The 18,657-nt window shown below is 40.8% G+C and overlaps 1 protein-coding gene across 1 annotated transcript in view; it reads left to right on the top strand.

The window, feature by feature from the left end:
- Positions 1–1,928: 1,928 nt before the first annotated feature.
- Positions 1,929–18,657, top strand: part of arhgap46b (Rho GTPase activating protein 46b) — a 69,660-nt gene continuing 52,931 nt past the window's right edge. The window contains exon 1 of the mRNA XM_006639516.3: positions 1,929–2,120. Within this exon, the coding sequence (XP_006639579.2) occupies positions 2,107–2,120 (14 nt within the window). The 5' untranslated portion in view covers positions 1,929–2,106. The remainder of the gene's footprint in view (positions 2,121–18,657) is intronic.

Genomic DNA, 18,657 nt, shown 5'->3' with positions numbered 1-18,657 from the left:
TCGCGGCAGTTTATATAACGACTGGCGCCTTGCTTCCATGCCACCCCGGCACCGCTGTCGCAACGAAGGTCTCATATCTGGACTGGATATACCAAGATAGGACGTGTCGCGATATATGAACTTTGAGTCACGACATGGGGTCAGCATATCCTGTCAGGGTATGTCCTATCGCGATATATGAACTCCATGTCGCGATATGGGGGGTGGGCATTTTATTGGAGCATGTCATATCGCGATATAGGTCCTTTCATGTCGCGACATGGGGCGGGGCATTTTTGCCGGGGTATGTCATATCGCGATATGCGGGCTTCATGTCGCGACATGGGCGTGGCAGTTTGCATCATATCGCGATATGTGGACTCTATGTCGCGATATGGGGGTGGGCGTTTTGGCTGGACATGTCATATCGCGATATAGGGCCTTTCATGTCGCGACATGGGGAGGGGCATTTTTGCCGGGGTATGTCATATCGCGATATGCGGGCTTCATGTCGGGACATGGGCGCCGGTGACGTTTGTCATATCGCGATATGTGGACTCCGTATCGCGGCATGGGGGTGGGCGTTTTGTCGGGGGCACGCCATATCGCGGTATATGACAGTGATGCGCCAGTCGCAATGGGTATCGCGATGTGATCGTGATGCGCGAACTCCTATCGTGACATGCTGTCGGAGTGAACGCGCTGTGGGTGCCATGACATTCTTTGTCTGCTATTCAGTTTTGACCTCAGTGCGACTTCTCTTAGATTGATTAGTAACTGGAAACCAATGGATGTGTTACTGTATATCCAGCGTGCTCATACAGCACACACGGTTAACCGGAACAAGAAGAACATCCATCACTTGTTTATCTACACGTTCTCGGAACTTCCGCTGTGGCGCTTTACCCAATCGCTTTACTGTTCGGGGGTTTTAGCCAATCACGGGAATGAGAGCTGTTCAAGCTAGCAGCGCCAGGTGGCTTGTTTACTGTCAATGAGAATATATTTTTTAAATGCTTTACTTATTTGCAAAATAACTACATCGGCTTCTTTGTTAACGTCTTTATTGATTCACAATGTCCCGTTCTCTTCGAAATAAAAACATTTTTTATTTTCAATATAACTGCTTTCTGTAATTAATACATGGTATTTGAACAATTTTTATCGTATATTTAAGGTAGGGGAAACACCTTCTGCTTTGTACTTCAAAAATGAATAGAAATGTAAAGTCTATGACAAGTAAATTATTATGCTCGTGCTTTCAATTTTGTTTTTTATTGTTAAATTATATCGATCTTGAAACTAATACCTAAAAATGTGAATATGGGCTCTCGTGTTGTACCAGCCGTAATTTGGAAACTGGTGTCTCTTTACCAATGAAAGGAGTACACAAAAATACGTTTTCGGGAACGTGGTTAAAAATTAAAAGAAAACACCTAAAACACCTGGGTTAGGGATGAGTGACGTCACGACCCCGAAAAAATCAAGGCGCTATATCTTGGAAACGGAAGCAGCACAAACGCTACTTTCAACGGCACAAACGTAGCACTAGCGAATGGGGTGGGTTTCATCGTTTGTGCTGTCTGTAGGGGGGGTCAACTTCACAGAGCTTGCTGTACATCACCTCAGACTATTTTTCAGTTCTTTGAAATAAAACACGTTCCTCACTCTCCTAGGATAGCATAGAGATCAAGAAAGCTGTTTATTTTTATTCATCGAGTCACGGATATCTACGTCTTATTTTTGCTTGTCTCTCGATTAAAATATTAATTAAATAGTAGCGGAGGGCAAGCTCGGAAATATTGGCGTACTTTTTTCCAGATCCTCCTTTCCAACAGATGGACCCACTGATTTGGAATTCATTGCAGGGGTGGGGGGGGTCAGTTCTCGTTCCCCAATCTAAAGCGAGACAGTGCCTGAGATCAGGTTACACATCCTGCCCAGCACCGTGCGGGGAGTGGAGGAGGGGAGGGCGAGAGTCCCAATTGAGTGACTCGCTCACAGGGGTGGAGTTTCGGGAGAAACTGTACCGCTCCGACATCCGCGTATGCCTGTATAGTCCGAGTTCAACTGAGGGAAAACTATTATTAATTTCATTTTAAGTTTTGAACGTACAATGTGAGGGAAATGGCTGAAACAAGGTAAGTTTCTTCGAATTGTTTATTTCTGAAAGCACCCTGTTTAATTTTAGAACACAGGCAAAAAGGTGAAAGAGATTTCACTGTAACACCACACTGTGCTTAACTCATGGGGAAAATCATGGAGAAGTCCATTTAGTAGTGTAATCGATAATTGTGGCTTGTCAGTAATAGTTTACATCGCTCCATCTACTTTAGCGTTGACTCTTATTATTTGTATTTGATCTTGCTTACAAGACATGAGAGTGCGCAAAGTACGTTCTGTTTTTACATTGTCATTGTATCACCGAACACAGTTGAGTACAGCCTTAGTTGGATTGGAGAATTATCCTGTTGAGATATCAAGAAAGCCTGGCAATGTTTTCATTGTTAACTGCATCGTCAGGGAACACATAATTTTATTATTTTTATGATTATAATTTATAGAAATCACTATGCTCCTTTATAGCGAATTTAACGTCAAACTAAGATGCATGTAAAAAAAGTTTTTTCCTCGAGAAAAAAAGTCATGTGAATACGGTACTTTTCTAAAGTGCTGGGAATATCGTTTTTCTGTGTAATCAACGGTGTAATGCCTTCGGGGGACACTTAAAAAATAAATTCTGTGAGTTTTGGTCTGCAGTGGATTAATGTGATCAGTAACGCAACGTGTTCTATCTTGACTGGTATGCTTGGAGCAGATGTGTGGAACAGTGCAGGCAGGTTTATAATATTTTGCCTGGTTGATCGTCTTGCAAGGCACATTCCTGAATTTATCCTGTTTTCCAGGTGTCAAGAGATGAACAAAACGTTTAGTTGCGTTACAGTCGTCTTTCAATTTCTCTTGTTTTCATGGCAGTTTGTCTCGGAGTTGTTTGAGAACCCAGTAGTCTCTCCAGATTTAGGGACTAAGCTAGTGCTATTGAGAGTAGTTTTGCAATACTGTATTTCAATATTTAATAACATGAGGGGCAAATTACGATAGCAGAAGAAAATACATTACTTTGTTACTTTTGTAGACTGTTTTGAGAGTGGTTGCGAAAATAACACACTGGTTGAGAAAGAACAGGTTACAATGTGCACACGTGTGGCTTGCTAATTTTGTTTATTGAGGTAAGATTTTGTTTGGTTTTATGTTTCTGAGGTACACTGCAGTTGTTGGCAATGTTTTTAAACAAATCGAGTTTTCACTGGTATCCAGAACCACTATGATTCATTTTTAGCCGTAGGAAATAGCCTTTTTTTTAACTATGAAAAGTTAAAACGCAGTTTTGCAAAAGAAAAAATTGCATGGTGAATTTTGTGATGTGACAGCAATTGCATAATCAGTATTTCTTGTGTCCTGAAATAAGTCGATGTGATTAACTCGGCTGTGGTTAATCTTTACGAAATCTCTTTTGAATCTCTTCATATACAGCGGCAAGTTGACTGGGTTTAGATGCGAAAGTAAGCTAAAGAATTTAAGTAGGAGCATTGTTGTTCCTTGCTTCATTTTGTTGCCCATAAATTACTTTATTTGCTTTTTTACACATTACACATTTACCGGCATCTGTTGTATCGTCGGACAGATGTGGATTTCTTTTGCTTCCCTTTATTGTTATTGGTAATTATGTGTGCGCTGGGTTGCTGCGCTTCATAAATGTGGGATCACTAAGCGATAAGTCTTCGATTGAGGCTGTGACATGAAACAGACAGGTGGCCCCCTATTTTCCTCGGCCGTAACATCTGCTTTTCTGCGCTCCTGGTCTTTTGGACTGTTGGCTTTTGCCTACGTGCTCAGGCGACTCCTGTTTCACGGTTTTCTTTTTGCTGTTGCACGGCAATCCTAGCTGCACATACGGTGGAGACGTACTTTCCTCTTAATGATCCTTATTCGGGCCAGTTGCCTGAAGGATGTGATCGAGGTATTGGGACACACGGATCTGCAGGACGAATATGCTGGCTCTAAACAAAAGGCAACTAAAACATGGTCAAGGTCAATTTACATCTGCATGGACTTGCACTGGCTTTAGATTTATAATGGTGCTGAAGAACGAGTATTGTTGTAGTTGATTAAATCAGAATTCTCATAACTTGAGAAGCCTTTCAGGTCATTTTGGTTAACCTATGATCTTCACAATTGTTCTATTGTGTGTGGCTTCAGAACCTAGTCTCCAGCTTTTGTCTTGTAGACCCTAATAGATCCACATCTGACAAAACCACTTGTGAATTCCTAAGGAAATAAGTATCTCTCACCTACTTTGCTCCTGTTGCCAAATCCTGTTACACTGGGAAAGTGTGATCTTTATGGTGTCTTGAATAATTAATGGCAGCTAGATAGGTGACACAAATCTCTTCATTTACAATTGTACAGCTCAGAGAATGTGACTTGTTTTCTATGCTAAGAAACAAACATCTTTCAGCTACCTAGGACTATTATGTGAAACAAACTAGCATGTTTAGTTAAAATGTCTCTTCTTTGTTCATTTCAAAATTGACCCACTTTCATGTTTAAATTGATCAGACTACTGTTTTGACATTTTAAAATGCTTTGTTGACTGTACCTGGTCCAGGCCTCATCCATAATAGGAGCTTGTATAAATGTAGGTAAATTTAGGTAATAATGACATTCATTATGCTGAAGGTGTTCTGTGCATTTTAAGAAAGGTTTTAGTTACATACTACACATTTGTGCTGTCATCTGCATTAATATCAGTCAGAGTTTTTAACTTCTGAACTGTGTATTTGTTTTAGCCCTTTGAGGATGACTCAAGTACTCATTCTGTTCAAGAAGCTTTGTGAACACATGTCAGATTGCCATCCGGGCTGAGAACAAAGTCTTGTTTCTAAACCAGGAGCTGGTGAACATTGTCTTCATTTTCTGTTCTATGGGCTTAGAATGCTGAAAGCTGAAGGGTGCAGTTTACAGTGTATATAAGAGCTCATAATACTGCAGGCTACCTGGACAGACCTGCCTGTTGCTGCAGTGGGGCCTTACCACCCTCCTACCCTTTCTTCCACTCTCGTTTTTCAAAGCATTTTTGATTCTAATCTTTCTGTGCATAATAATGTGGTCCCTTTCCAAAGTATTGCGGTCCCTTGTTGATGATTCCCCTGACTGGACTTTAACCAGAAGAATGTGGCTCAGTCCGTCCTCCCAGCTCCTAGCCCTTCTTCACTGTGCCCTTCCCCCGGGTTTAAAAACAAGAGTTTACTCTGGGCAAACAGAGGTGCTGTGTGGCCTGTCCCTTCCATTCTCACAATTCCCACACCAGGATTCTTATGGTTCAGCCTGCTCTCTCAAATCACATTTTATTTGTATTTACCAAAGCTGTTTGTTTACGTTTAAAGTAGCTCTCGGTGTGCAATAATCACATCAGCTTGTGTGTGTCGGTATTCATGAGCAGTGTAATTAGTTACACTTTAAGCACCAGATTCATTAGCATCTCTGGGTGCATATCTTGTAATGGGATTCAGAGCCTTCAGTGTCTGTGGCATAAGGTATGATAAAGTAGAAGGGGGTTAGACTGAAGAACGTGCAGTTTCGAAGTTAGTCCTGAGTGGTTTGGCCGTCACATGGCAGCAGTTTTTCAAAGGAGCGTCAAAATATTTTGCCAAATAATGCCTTTTTTTAACATCTGGGCCAGTTCTGTTCAGGTTGTTCCCATGTTTTGACAAAGACACGGCCTCCTATTCCACAAAGTCCATCTGCAGCGCACACAGACACAGCACTGAACAGTTAAGACAACTCCTGGTGAAACTTGCATTTCCATAGCAACCAGCAACAAGCTGATTGATCGGCACAGGCTTGGGGGGGTCAGAGATTGGTATGCGCATTTCACAGTCATTTGCAGTTTAAATGTCCTTTTTGTGTTGCAAACAGGGTAGTCCTTCCTGGCAACTGAGAACTATTCCATCTCAGGACACGTCTGCCTCTGCGTTAAGAACGTCTGCTGTTGTTTAGATTTCCCGAGTACCTGAAGGTTATGTTGCCACGACTATATTTGGATGAATTAGTCATTATATTCCTTGACCTGAAGATTATGTAGCATGCAGGCTGAGTTGTTATTCCGGCTGGATCGATTTAGGTAGCATTACAGAGGCAGGGCTGATTTACATACTGATGCTGCTTTGTGTTTAGCTTGAGGGTTACAGTGGCAGGTAAGGCCAAATGCACCTCCAGGAAATTTTTAAAATACAAAAAAACAGTCTTCGCCTTTCTCTCAAGCTTTGTGTAAAATGATGTCAACACTGAGCTGCAGCCTTTAACCAAATGGTTCTGCACTATTTGAAAGGGGAACTGCAGTCACAATGTCTCAGACTGGTTATTTGATCTCAGTAATATAATTAATTAATTGACAGTATAGAAAACTTTTAACAAGTTTCGAATTGAGAACAAAATCGTGAACTTTGTGAAAGCACTGTAAGTCTCCATGTTGTTGCAAACCCCTGGCGTCTCCACGGGCGAGAGAGAGAGTTTCCAATAGCCATGTGATGCCGCCCTTCCTGCTCCCTAGTCACTGTAATGACTACTGTAAAGTGATGTCAAGCGAATCAGTACAGGCTGTGCAGCAGACTTTTCACTGCAGAAATGTTCCAATGTGATCTGCATGGCGAGTTAACAAGTAAATAGTATTTGTTGGCAAAACCTCCTCGAAATTGAGAGCAGTATTTCTATTGGATTAAAAGAGTATTCACCAGCCTGCTTGTCTATAATCTAATGAAGCTGCTTCACGTCACTGGAAGTTTTGTTGTCTTGTTCTGAATTGCAGAACATGGCGCTGTGCAGACCTGGAAATTTAATCTATTTTGTGATGTAAATTGGAGATTTACACGTTACTGTGTACATTTGACTTTTATTGTGGTTTGAACTGCACTCGTCAATGCTGATTTTTTTCTAACCTCGAAATATAAAAATAGTATTGAAGTTCCCCTTTGACACTGCCACTGTTCTATTATGTAATACTGGTACCTTTTCCGGTCGAGACAGTTCTTGAAAGAACATTTTCATGTTTTGGCGACCACATCACATGCCTTGAGAAAGTCTTATTTATCAAGTGAGCAGTTGATATACTGTACGTGTTTTTTGCCTCTTCATTGACTTCAGTTATGTCCTTTTGTTTCCTGTATTCAAAGAGTTAAGTTTTTTCCAAAAGGCTTTAATTTTTCCGATCCCTTCAGAATTTCTGGTTAAAGAAAGATGTGCGGGTGTTCTTCTGTCAAGATCAGTGGGAAGATTTTACCTGTCGTCTCAGGACTTTCTAGTCCAGATAAATTCAACAATGCTGGTTTAATCCTAGACCCAGGAAGTCACGAGGTTGTCTGATCCAGGACTCATAATCACTCAGCCCTTCATTCTTAGCTGTATCTGACACAGCCTGTGTTTGAACCTTTGCGAGGCTTGATGTCAGCACCTGCCTCTTGCCCTGTGTTGCTGCCTGCATTTGTGTTTAAAGAGCAGTATGTGGTGTCATTTGAGATGGGAAGTGATAGGCAGAACTGGAAGTGGTGCCCAGAGAGGAATGCTGAATGTGTTGCAGGCTGATCATTTCAGAGATGGAGGAGAATCCTTTAATTGACCTTGATGCTTGGCTTCTCAGCCCTGGTTGATTCGAGAGGGAGAGACACCTGCTTGTTTCTGTCAGCTCCCTTTAGCAGTGGTAAGCTTCCCTGTGCTTCTTTGTGCCATGTTCTTGTTTAATTTCATGCTCTTCTTCATTTTCTTTTTGCTCTTTAAAATACTCGGGGGCACCGCAAAACAACTTGTGCCATTTGTTTTCGACAGAAACAGTTGCCCTTTAGTGAAAGACCAGAATTAGTTATTTGCTTATTTAGAAATATTTTGTATTGGTGAAACAGACATTATAAGACCATCATTCCTCTTAAGTGGTTCTTCAGAAAGCCCTTTTAAATGATACGCAGTACTGCCTCTTCAAGCATGAGACAAGAGGAATGTAGGTATGCCTTTGTAGGTTAAATGTTTTGTGCGCTTTTTTGTTTTCTGCTTGGCTCCCTGAGTGTCGAGGGACTCATGGGCGCAGCAGTTTGGATAGGAAAAGGATTCTGTTTGTGTGCTGTAACGTTAAGCTGGAACAAGCCTCTTCCTTCCTGTCTCTTACAGCTCTGTGGCCTTTCAGATTCCTCCTCCGATGTGCGCAAGATAAGAGCCTTTTTGTCCCTGCGACAGGGGGCTGGAGCAGTGTCCTGTTTGTCAGGCTGGTTTGAACAAAGGCAGATTTTATTGCCATTTCTCATTGGCTGGGGTTTCAGACAAATACAGTAACTGGCAGAGGTTTAAAAAAGCCTGATGTTTCCAGTGTGAGGATCCACTAGTGAGGAGAAGTAGGCAAACAATGAGTTCCATACATCATGGGGCTGTGAAGACGTTAAACCAGCTTTCCTTATATAGAATGTGTCACCAGTGTCTGGAGTAAAAGGCTGATTGTTTGGAAATCTTAGCTGTCCGGGTTATACGGGGTACTGGCCTGTCAGCCCTGGGTTGAGTTCTCGTGGGTTATATGGAATTGGTCAGCCCGTGGAGGCGTCCCAGAATTAAATCTTCACTTGCCGCAAAAAATGTCACACAGAGAGATGCAGCTTTTCATAAGCAATATACAGTGTGTGATCCTTGATGTGGTGACTGCACGTGATATTGCTGGGTATCAGTGAGACTGGTGCAATAAAGAGGATTTCTCAAAAGAAAGTACACTTGTTGCACTTACACAAGTGGCTTGCTCAAATTTCCGAAACTCTATATACAACTTTAGATTTTCTTTGAAGCATTTTACAGTAATAATCCATGGTTTCATCCGGCATTTATTTGTACTGTTCATCTCATGATCCATTAATTACTATATAGTGTTCTTTGAATGTAGTAGATCCCCTGATTTCATTTTCCTGCTGGTGTTTAATCGCTGTATGGAAATGTTTGGATAATTATGGTCCTTCCTCTTTGTGCAGGTGAAGCTTAGTCTCTAACAGAGCCTCTTTCTATTCACTTCTTCATCCATCATTGACCCAGGGCTTCGGGCTAGCCCCTGTGTGTTCAGAACTGCGGGGTTGGACTGTGCCGAGCTGATATCTTCTCTCCTTTTTGAACAGTCTGCCTCACCCCTTCCCAGCCTTCTGTGCTTTAAATGTACAGCATTGTACTTTACAACATTGCAGGCGATTAAAAGCAACACAAAAACCACCTCCAAAGAAGGCACAGATATGAGAATGCTTCATGCTCCTAATGGTAAATTGTGTTTTCGACACTTATGTCGTAATGCGAGTTCTTACTCAGTTGAATGTCAAGGGTTTCAAGATGATTTTGGCAGTTGTGCCTTTTGTTTTCTTCAGGGCACCATCTCAAAGCACATTTCAGTGAATTCTGTTCATGTGGAGTCATGCAGCAGATGCTTTGCCACTTTCTCCCGCTTTGCTGTGCTCCAGCCAGTAATTTCTCAAACAGCATTGGGGAGCACTGGAGGCAGAGCCAAAATCCATTTGCTGGAGCATAGGGGTAATGCAGTGAAATCAGAGCTAATGAGTCTAGCATGTTTTATGCAGGATGACTGGGGAGCGAGAGCTGTCCCTCGGGCAACGCGAGCGGAGGTGCTTTGCAGATCAAACCGCTGTGATCAAAGTCAACCTGCATGACTTAACTGTATGAGCTCATTACCTGGCCCCTCTACTTCAGCGGCTTTCAAAGTCACCACGTCTTATCAGTAGCGGCCTGCCTTCGACAAGGTATCCCACTCTGCGCAGCAAAAATCGGCTAAGGACAGATAAAAAACCGCTGGAGTAAACTGGTTCATTGTGCAAAGAATAAATGTTTCTCTCTCAGAGCCCCCTTTGACTCTCTGCTGAATTTATGAAGCATTTCACTGCTGAGAGAAGCATCCTAAGTTTAACCTTTATTTACTCCCTTTTAACAGTGTTTTAACACTCATTTGATCATGCAAGCGCAGTACGTGATCTCGGACAACAGAAAGTCAACAGTGTTTTGCACTAATATGGAATGCATTTCAGACCACAGACTTCAATTTGTCTTTTCCCTGATGAAGAAAACTTGCATCAGCATTTGGATCCTTTGGATTGGAAGTAGTTACATACATTTTCATTTTTTAATTTAACTAAAGGTCCTGCTGACACATTCCCAGTTTGGCAGTTTTGTATTAGAGGGAGCTCTGAGGTGATGTCCTATAATTCAATTTGCAATGGATCTTTGGAAGGTCAGAGCCTCAAAAGGGGATCCCTTCAGCTTTAAAGAATCCTGCCGGTATTAAGGTAACCTTAGCTGTGAAGAGCAGATGAGTGTGGGCAGCCCTTTTGGGCTTTGTAGTGAGAGGATCACTGGCACCAACCTCTTATACCTACTGGCTGCCAGCCAGATTCCTGTACAAGCTCCATGGCAGATCTGTTAACACAAGTCACACTTAATAATTTGTGACAGTTTATCCTTTGCAGAATAAGCCTGCGTTTGTTCATGCTGTTAAAATTTCTTTTTATTTGTCCAAATGGACACCGACAGCTGCAGCAGCCTCCAAGATCAGGGAAGAATAGTTGCAGCAACCTGCATGAATAACGAGCCGAAACACTGCCAGCTTTGTTTGAGGACAAACTAGTAGGAGCCTTAGCAAAGAAAAGAAAAACCTCTTTATTTCCCCACCTCCTGCACACAGTGTTTTAGCTGTACTCCAAAGGCCAGCTGATGAAAATGTATTTGCTATTGTACCCAATACCACAAAACAAAAAGCCTATTTTTTTTTTGCCTTGAGTTATTTTTTTACTGCTGATGTGCTGTGCTGCAGTCCAGTCTGCAAAGTGCTTGTTTCAGATCTTTGACTAAATAAACACACACCCTGTTTTAAAACACAACATGCAAATGGTAGGTTTGTGTGTCCCTCCTAGTGTGACCAGAGGGAGCGAAAAAATCGTCAGGGAAAACCGACAAAAAAAAATACAGATTCTAAACATTTACAAAGCACTTTATTACCTAGATATTTTAAAGAATAAATACCTCTTTAGCCGTGAAAGCAGCGTTCTTTCTTCAGCAAGAGGCTTGTGGAATTTTGTAACTGTCTTTTTTATTAGTAATTCAGCTTTGAACCCTTGTGGAAATACGTTTTCCAGCAAATCTTTCTTGCATTCTCTGCAACAAGTTATAGTGGACAGTGGTCAGATTTCCTTTGAATAATATCTCCAGAGCTAATAGTTCAATACCCTGGGAACAGTATATGCAGTTTTGTTAATGAGGCATTTACACCACACGACAAAAAAGTCAGATGTTTTTTGAATATTTTCCCCTTTTTATGAGAGGGGCAACATGTGAGGGGTGGGAAAAATTCTGGTCTAGACGCTAGCGCTTTCTAATTTTAGGCTGTGTGATTTTGAGATCAGATGGAGACTACGCAACTGAGTCATTGTAAGAGCAATGCTGGGAAAGATGATTGAATTGCCTGCTGTTGACCACTGGCATACAGAAGGAAGAAGAATCTTGTGTGATATCTAGACTTTATCAGACAATTGCAGTGCCCATCCAAAACCTTATTCAACTCCTCAGCTGTCCTCTTATCAGACAAGTATCTTCTTGAAAAAAACTTGAGCTTTGTGGTAATCTACATGGTAAGTGGATTACTGTGGCAAAAAAAAATGCAGGCTAAAGAGTAATTGCAGACAAATCGTGAGCCTGCTTGACTGCCCTCTTTGAGGTGGTTCCCATTGACAAAGCAAACCTTCTGGAGAATTATTTGTAGTAAAGATGAGAGGTTTCCTTTCTCTGTATGCTTTAGAGAACGGAGGGTTTTCCCTTGAAAAGCAACTGTTTGTTCAACTGTGTCCAGGGTTTTAATTGCCCTGTGTTTTCTGTGATCCTCTTGGGTAACAACTGATGGCAAGTCTGGTTGTGCCAACAAGATTTTTCCATAGTATTGTGCTGAGAATGTTCTTTGGCTACATTTGTAACACTGTGGGTGCCTAATCTACACATGCAAAACACTTTTTGTGTTTTAGACTAATATTTTTAAGTTGTTTTTTTTTGCATTTATTTTACACAAAAATTAATTTACAAATTACACGTTGCACTTTTAAGCGTATTATGTTCTTGGAGGTAAAAAATCTTCCTGTCGCGCATTTTTCACTACTGTTCCAAACTAGTCTATTCTTTTTGAGTAATTTTGGTGTCTCATGTCAGCTAGATTAAGACAGAGAAGACATTAGTCACTATGGGGATGTTGTTTAAATGGAGATTATCTTGATTTTCACGTTATTTGAAGGAGAAACTGAAGAAGGGTGTGCTAAAATAGCTCTGCTTTGGATAGCAGCCTAAAAGAAAGGCCAGTAGCGTCCAAAGGAGTCCCAAGAAAAGCCGTGCAGAATGGGTGTGAAAGAAGTTTGAGATCTTCAGATCTAGGGCAGTATAGTGGTACAGTGGTGTGGTTGGTTAGGACCAGTGGCTCACAGCTTTAGGGTCCTGGGTTTGATACCATCTTGGGACACCTGTCTCGGTGGAGTTTGCATGTTTTCCCCTGTGTTCACTTGGGTTGGCCGGATTTCCTCCCACTTCCCAAAGAAATGCAAGCTAGTTTGATTGCCCGCTCTGAACTGTCCTGTGTGGCTTTTCCCCGAGTACACGCAGTACTGGCTACGTACTGGACTGAAGGAGACTAGAAGCACTGGGACATTGAAAAGTCAGATATAAGAAGAAAGAATATTCTAGAAACATCTTACTTTTCATTAAATGAATGGACTGGTCACTGGTCAGTGACCCTTTCCGATTCTTGCATTTAAGAGACATTTTTAATGGAAAAACAAAGACAAATGTGAATCTACCTGGAATAATGTGCATTTAGACTTCAGCCCTTATTTCTAAAAATCAAAAGAAACCCTTGGAAGATTGGCAGGCTGTTTAGAAATCCATTCTTGCTTTCAGTTCTGTTATTCATATTGTGTTTATTTTGTATATCCCAGCAGCCTGCTGGTACACCAGAAAACAGATTAGCCTCGCCCGCTGCAAAAAATGGATTGAAAACTGCACTGGGCTGGGTTTGGACTCCTTTTCAGATCTTGTCACATCTGAATTGGTGGCTGTGATGGTGCGGTTCAGTGTCCTTTCAGTCCCCGTTCAGTGTACAAGCTGACACCCACAGTACAGCAAACACAGCAGCTAAGTGAGAGCGGCCTAGTCTGGCTCACAGACCACTGCTAGCAAACTGCTCGTCTTTTTCGGCTTCTCAGGTTTTGTCCGACATCAGTACTCATGTAGTTTAGTTTTTTTAAAGGTCAAAATAAGCAACAAATACTTGTATGTGGCTTACACAAACTGCTGCTACATATTCGTACAAAGGTATTGTTTTTTGGTGTTCATTTTTCACCGCCCTTAAAAAAAGAACACCTGTGGTACCTGACCTACCCTCATTTAAACCTCTTTTGAATTTGCAGACAAAAGAGTATGTCAAAGATAATTAGATTACACAAACACATATCTAAATGGCTCGGAATGAAGAATGTAAAACCAAGCAGGTTGGACAACAAAGAGGAAAACGCAGCCATTCACCGAAATTCAAAGGCAGTGAGGAACTGGAGGGAGAGGGATGTCAGAGGAAAATTGATTGACTCAATAACAGCACTGATTAAGGCATTTTAACTCTTTTTTTTTTGTTGTCTGAATTGTTGTTTCTGAGTAAAAACAAATTAGAATTGGTTATTTATTGTAGGAATGCTTCCTTTGAAGAAAAAGTAGCTCCATAACTTCCCAAGTTTTCATTGTTGTACAAAAATATTTATAGGCAGTGGTACATAGGGGTCCTGACAGACTAGCTCAGATTTAATGTTCCTAGACTTTCAAGTTCCAACAGGCCATACAGGGTTAAAATCAAGCATAACCCAAATACATTTTCACTGGGAAAGGTATTCATGCTGAATATGTGTATGATTTAGCAAGCATTGTACAGCTTGTGTAGAGTGTTACACTATAAATCTTTTGGAAATAGTGTACTGTACACTTGGCTTGTCTTAATGTTAAGCTGGAGAGTAAAAAACAAAAAAAGGTCTCTGAAAGTTTGCAGAAATACTGTAATGTTTGTTTAAGACTCGAAAGTGATACAGTTTCCAATTTCTGCACTGTACAGACAGGGGGCTTTCTCGGTATCCGTCACTGGAAAAGCAACATGAAACAGAGGTTCAGTTTACTTTGGTCTCTCTGTAATTTTCATTGGCAGTGAGTGGAAAGGATGTTTGGCACTTTTTATTTTTGCTCCCAAATTGTAACCTCTGCAGAGAAAGGGACTTTGTGTCTTCAGGCAGGACATAATTGGCAGTAAATACTGCTCTGAGCTGGCATGGGGTGTTGCAAGCTGGCAGACACTCATCCGAAAATAAATGAGAAAAAAGAAATAAATGACTTTAGTGGTAACCCAGAGTTAGGTTTAGGAGCAAACCCCGAACTCCAAATAACGTGGTTGTGCCCACGTTTATAGAATGTAATATAAAAAAAACACCAGTAACAGTAGATAAAAGATGTGTGGTCTCTGGGGAGACAAGAAGCTTATGTGCCTCAGTACCACACCCATCTGGTGTGGTACAGATGATTGGAAAAGCTGTTTTTTCCCAGGGGAATCTTGTCAGATACTAGCATGATACAAGAAAGTACTGCTATTTCCGTGCTTATCAATACTGTGTGTAGTTCGGAGCTGTTATCGTGATGGAAGATTTTCTGTATGTTGATGGGTTTAAAGTTTTAAAGCGGGTTTGATTTACACAGCAAATACCTGGGGTCCCATCCCTGGTCCTGGAGGTTTTATAAGTAGTCTTTAAACCATCGATTTCTAAAGGACTGGGACAATTTAACTAGAATCAGCTAAACAGGTGCTGTGTTTTTTTTTAAACTCAGAGATCATTTGGAACAAAAATCAAAATATCCTTCAGGCCCCAAGGACCAGCATACCCAGAATTGTAACTTGACTGTAATTGTAATTGTTTAATTAATCAACTGCTTAAACAACTGGTCCAGATTCTACAAAAAACAACATGGTTCAGGGTCACCTATAAGAATAACTTGATTAGGGCTCTGCAGGACCAGAGTTGGAGAATTCTGCTGAATAGATTTGATCTTAGCTGGTCTCTGTATCCCCTCTGATTTTGTCAGTTAACATTTGCAGTTGAATTTCTCCTGGTCCCCATCTATAATTTTCTTCTGTGAATTTCTTTCCTCTTGCCTTCTAAAAATTAATTTAATATGCTTCTATTAAACTGGTTTGGCATTGGACACATAGTCCGTATTTATATTCAATGCTTGTGGGCAGTGACTGGAATTCAGAGGTTTTTACCCTGTAGCTATGTTGTTAGTGAGGGCTGCTTTAAAACTTTGAGATCCATGTTTGCTCATTGTTGGGCCAGTAGAGCTAGTTTTCATTATAAGTCTTTGGAATTGTGAATGATTGCTGAAATGCCTTGGATATACCATCTATCAACTCATCCACCCATTACCAGAAAGCATCTTATACTTGATGGGGGTTGAAACAGTTCAGACATTCCTGGGAGCCCAGAGTGCAACGCAGGACTTTACCTGGACAGAACACCAGTTGCTAAATTGTTCCCTCCTTACAACCGTTGTTACCGACATACTTGGCAAAACCATAGTGCTGAAGTGCTCCAGTGAGTGTGGTAGTTTTTGCAGAGGTTTCAAATTCGGGATTCACTCCAGTGATTCTCTGGCCAAAGATTTAGCATGTAATTAGTCCCCATAATCACGTCTAACCACTCACAAGCTGGAATATTCCTGTAGCTACTTGAGAGTTGGTTATGGAATTTTGTTTGCATCACCCAAAGCTGGCTTCTCTCACAGAGACGTTCTGCTGAAACAATTGCCCAGTGCAGTGCAAGCACTTTTGCAGATGCTCCAAAATGTAGCCCCTCTTAACAGTTTAAAAATAGTTTATAACCTACTTAGTGCACAAAAAAAATCTCTTTTGCTGTTGAGGCCAATGAAATCCACATCTCATCGGCAGCCTACATACGCTTAAAAAAATCGCTGAGAGCATGACAGAAATATTCAGGTTCGAGGGGGCTGTTGCAATTTTGTGGGGGATGGGGAATTTTTAGAAATCCTCAATCTAGTTTTAGATTGTATTGCCGTGCACTGGCAGCATGGTAAAAAGCCTATATTTTACCATTCATTACATCTTTCATTATGTTTTGTTTTTTTTCACCAAAAAGTGAAGTACTGAAGAAACAGACTGAAAATATTTTTTTTTTGTTGACAGACTGAACATATTTTGTTGTTGGCAGCTTATTGGACATTATTTCCCTTTTAACTCAATGTAGTAGTTTACTTTCATTATTTTCTTCATGTGCCCTACAAGCTCAAATTGGCTTAGTTCCAGATTTTTGGGAAATACAAAAACACGCAACCCAAGCTCAAAAGAGAATATTGACCACCTCATAGTTTAGACACAGGTATCCAGAGGTGCAAGTATGAGTATAAAATTGATTATTTTAAAACAAAAAAACATTGTACTTTGTGAAACCTTTTAACAGAGACAGTCTGTTTTTGTTTGAGTGCTTTTTATTATTAGGTAGCAAGATATAACCAAATGAAAGACCTAACATTAAATTTGCTGTCTTTGTCAGAGAATGGTGAAGATACTGCTGCAAGCCTTTTGAAACCCTAAGCTTTTGTTTATGTTTTTTTTTGTCTTTTATTAACTGAGGAGAGGTGTGTAAAAATAAAGCCATTATCCCTTTCTGTCACTCAAACACTATACCAGAACTGACATGGTTTTGGCAAAATTTACTTTGAGGATGTTATGCTTTGTTACTGAGCGTATTTATACAAAAACAAAACAAAGCACTTGAGCCCGTTTCAGCTCTATTAAGACAATACATTATGTTTTCACTTATGGGAAACATGTAGGTAATGGTGAACAAAGAGAGGTTATTTTTAGCAAAAGGTGTAAGTTCCTGAAGAAAGTCACTGTTTATCAAAACACCCACCATTGGCAGAGACAGGAGACTTTCTGGAAACTTGGCTGAAACTTTTGTGGTCTCATCAAGGACACACTATGTTTTTGTCATTTCGCTTTGGACTTTTTTTCATGCTGAAATAGCGTTTTCAGAGAGTAAATAAGCAGCTCCTTGACCCAGAGAGGAGAATACATCAGGCCCTGAAATGTAATTAGCTTAGTTGCAGGGCAAGCTGGTTGCTGTCTATCTCAGGGACAAATTCTGAGCCACATGGCAGTGTTATCCTCAGTGTGTTTGTCTGTGCCTGTCAGCCTTCCCATCTCTGTGTTTGCTTTAATACATGCCAACGGGAAAGATATTATAACCTTTCTATTTAACATGAGTTCACATTCCTGGCTTGTAAAGGTATGACCCAGCTCAGGATATTTAATTCCTTGCCAAGCAGTTTATTAATAGGTGTACAGGAAGAGAGACAGCACAGATCGTCCAGCAGAGAGTGGACTCCAGAAAAACACAGATGAAAGTGTTTCAAGTACAGGAAATGGGTGTCCCCGTAGGATCATTGGCTAAGTGAAAATTTCAGACCGTCCAAAGTGTTTCCATTACTCATTGGCAAAGTTTTCCATTCACTGGATGATCCTCTTTCTACAAATAATGAATTCTGCTTTGTAAAATATTACAAAACCTCACTACTTTCCCGTTGTAGCTCCAGCAATATTTTTTTTGGGGGAAATTGTAACCCATGTTCTTACCTGGCAGATCTTGTATAATACAGGTGAGTATCTGGAATATTTCAAGTCTCCTGATAAGGGAGTAGACATGTACAGATTTTGCTTTAATGTGTGTTTTTTGTTATGGGATTAGCAGCCATTAGCAGACAGTTTCAAATGTACATGGAACACTTAGTTTAAAAGTTGCTCAAGCCCAACCAAAGGTCCATGTTACCTGACTGTATTGCTCTGAACATTTAGCACGAGTGCAGGGTTTTCTTTGAAATAGCACATCCTCTTCAATTGACTAGTGTTTGAAAACTGCTTCTGTTGGTGGTTTGATCATGTTATACAATCTAAGACCTGACTCAGTCCCCAGAAGAGCTGATTACACTGATAGATTGATGATAGAATGTATCTTCTGGCTGAACTGTAATAGAATAACTTTCAAATTGAAATGATACACAGCTACCCAGTCATATTGATGAAGCTAGTACCTTGGTTTTCTACAGGATGAGATCTTTGGATAGATTAAACACCATCAAACAAGCTAGGTAGGCCTGATTGCCTCCTCAGTAACAATTCTTGTATTCTCATGATTAATGTCACATCTGAAAAGCAAATATCTCAAATATTCAATACCAGCTGCTGAATACACCAGTTGCTGGGTGATGTGCCAGCAGCCACATAATTAGAGTTAAAGAAGAAAAAAGACATTTTTAATTGAAGCCTTTTATGCAACTGATCACATGACCTTTAAAATCGGTCTGGTGATCAACAGAATAGGAATCCATTCAGAGGGAGTTCTGATTTAGAGGAGCTCAGTCTCAATCCCACAGATGGTAGTTTTACACCATTGGCTCCTCAGCCAAGCATTGACACTATATAGCTGATCACACGGTTCCTGGTCATACTGGAGTACTATT

Source organism: Lepisosteus oculatus, chromosome 16 (assembly GCF_040954835.1).
Source record: "Lepisosteus oculatus isolate fLepOcu1 chromosome 16, fLepOcu1.hap2, whole genome shotgun sequence".
Classification (NCBI taxonomy): Eukaryota; Metazoa; Chordata; class Actinopteri; order Semionotiformes; family Lepisosteidae; genus Lepisosteus; species Lepisosteus oculatus.
This window is presented reverse-complemented; position numbering and strand designations above follow the sequence as displayed.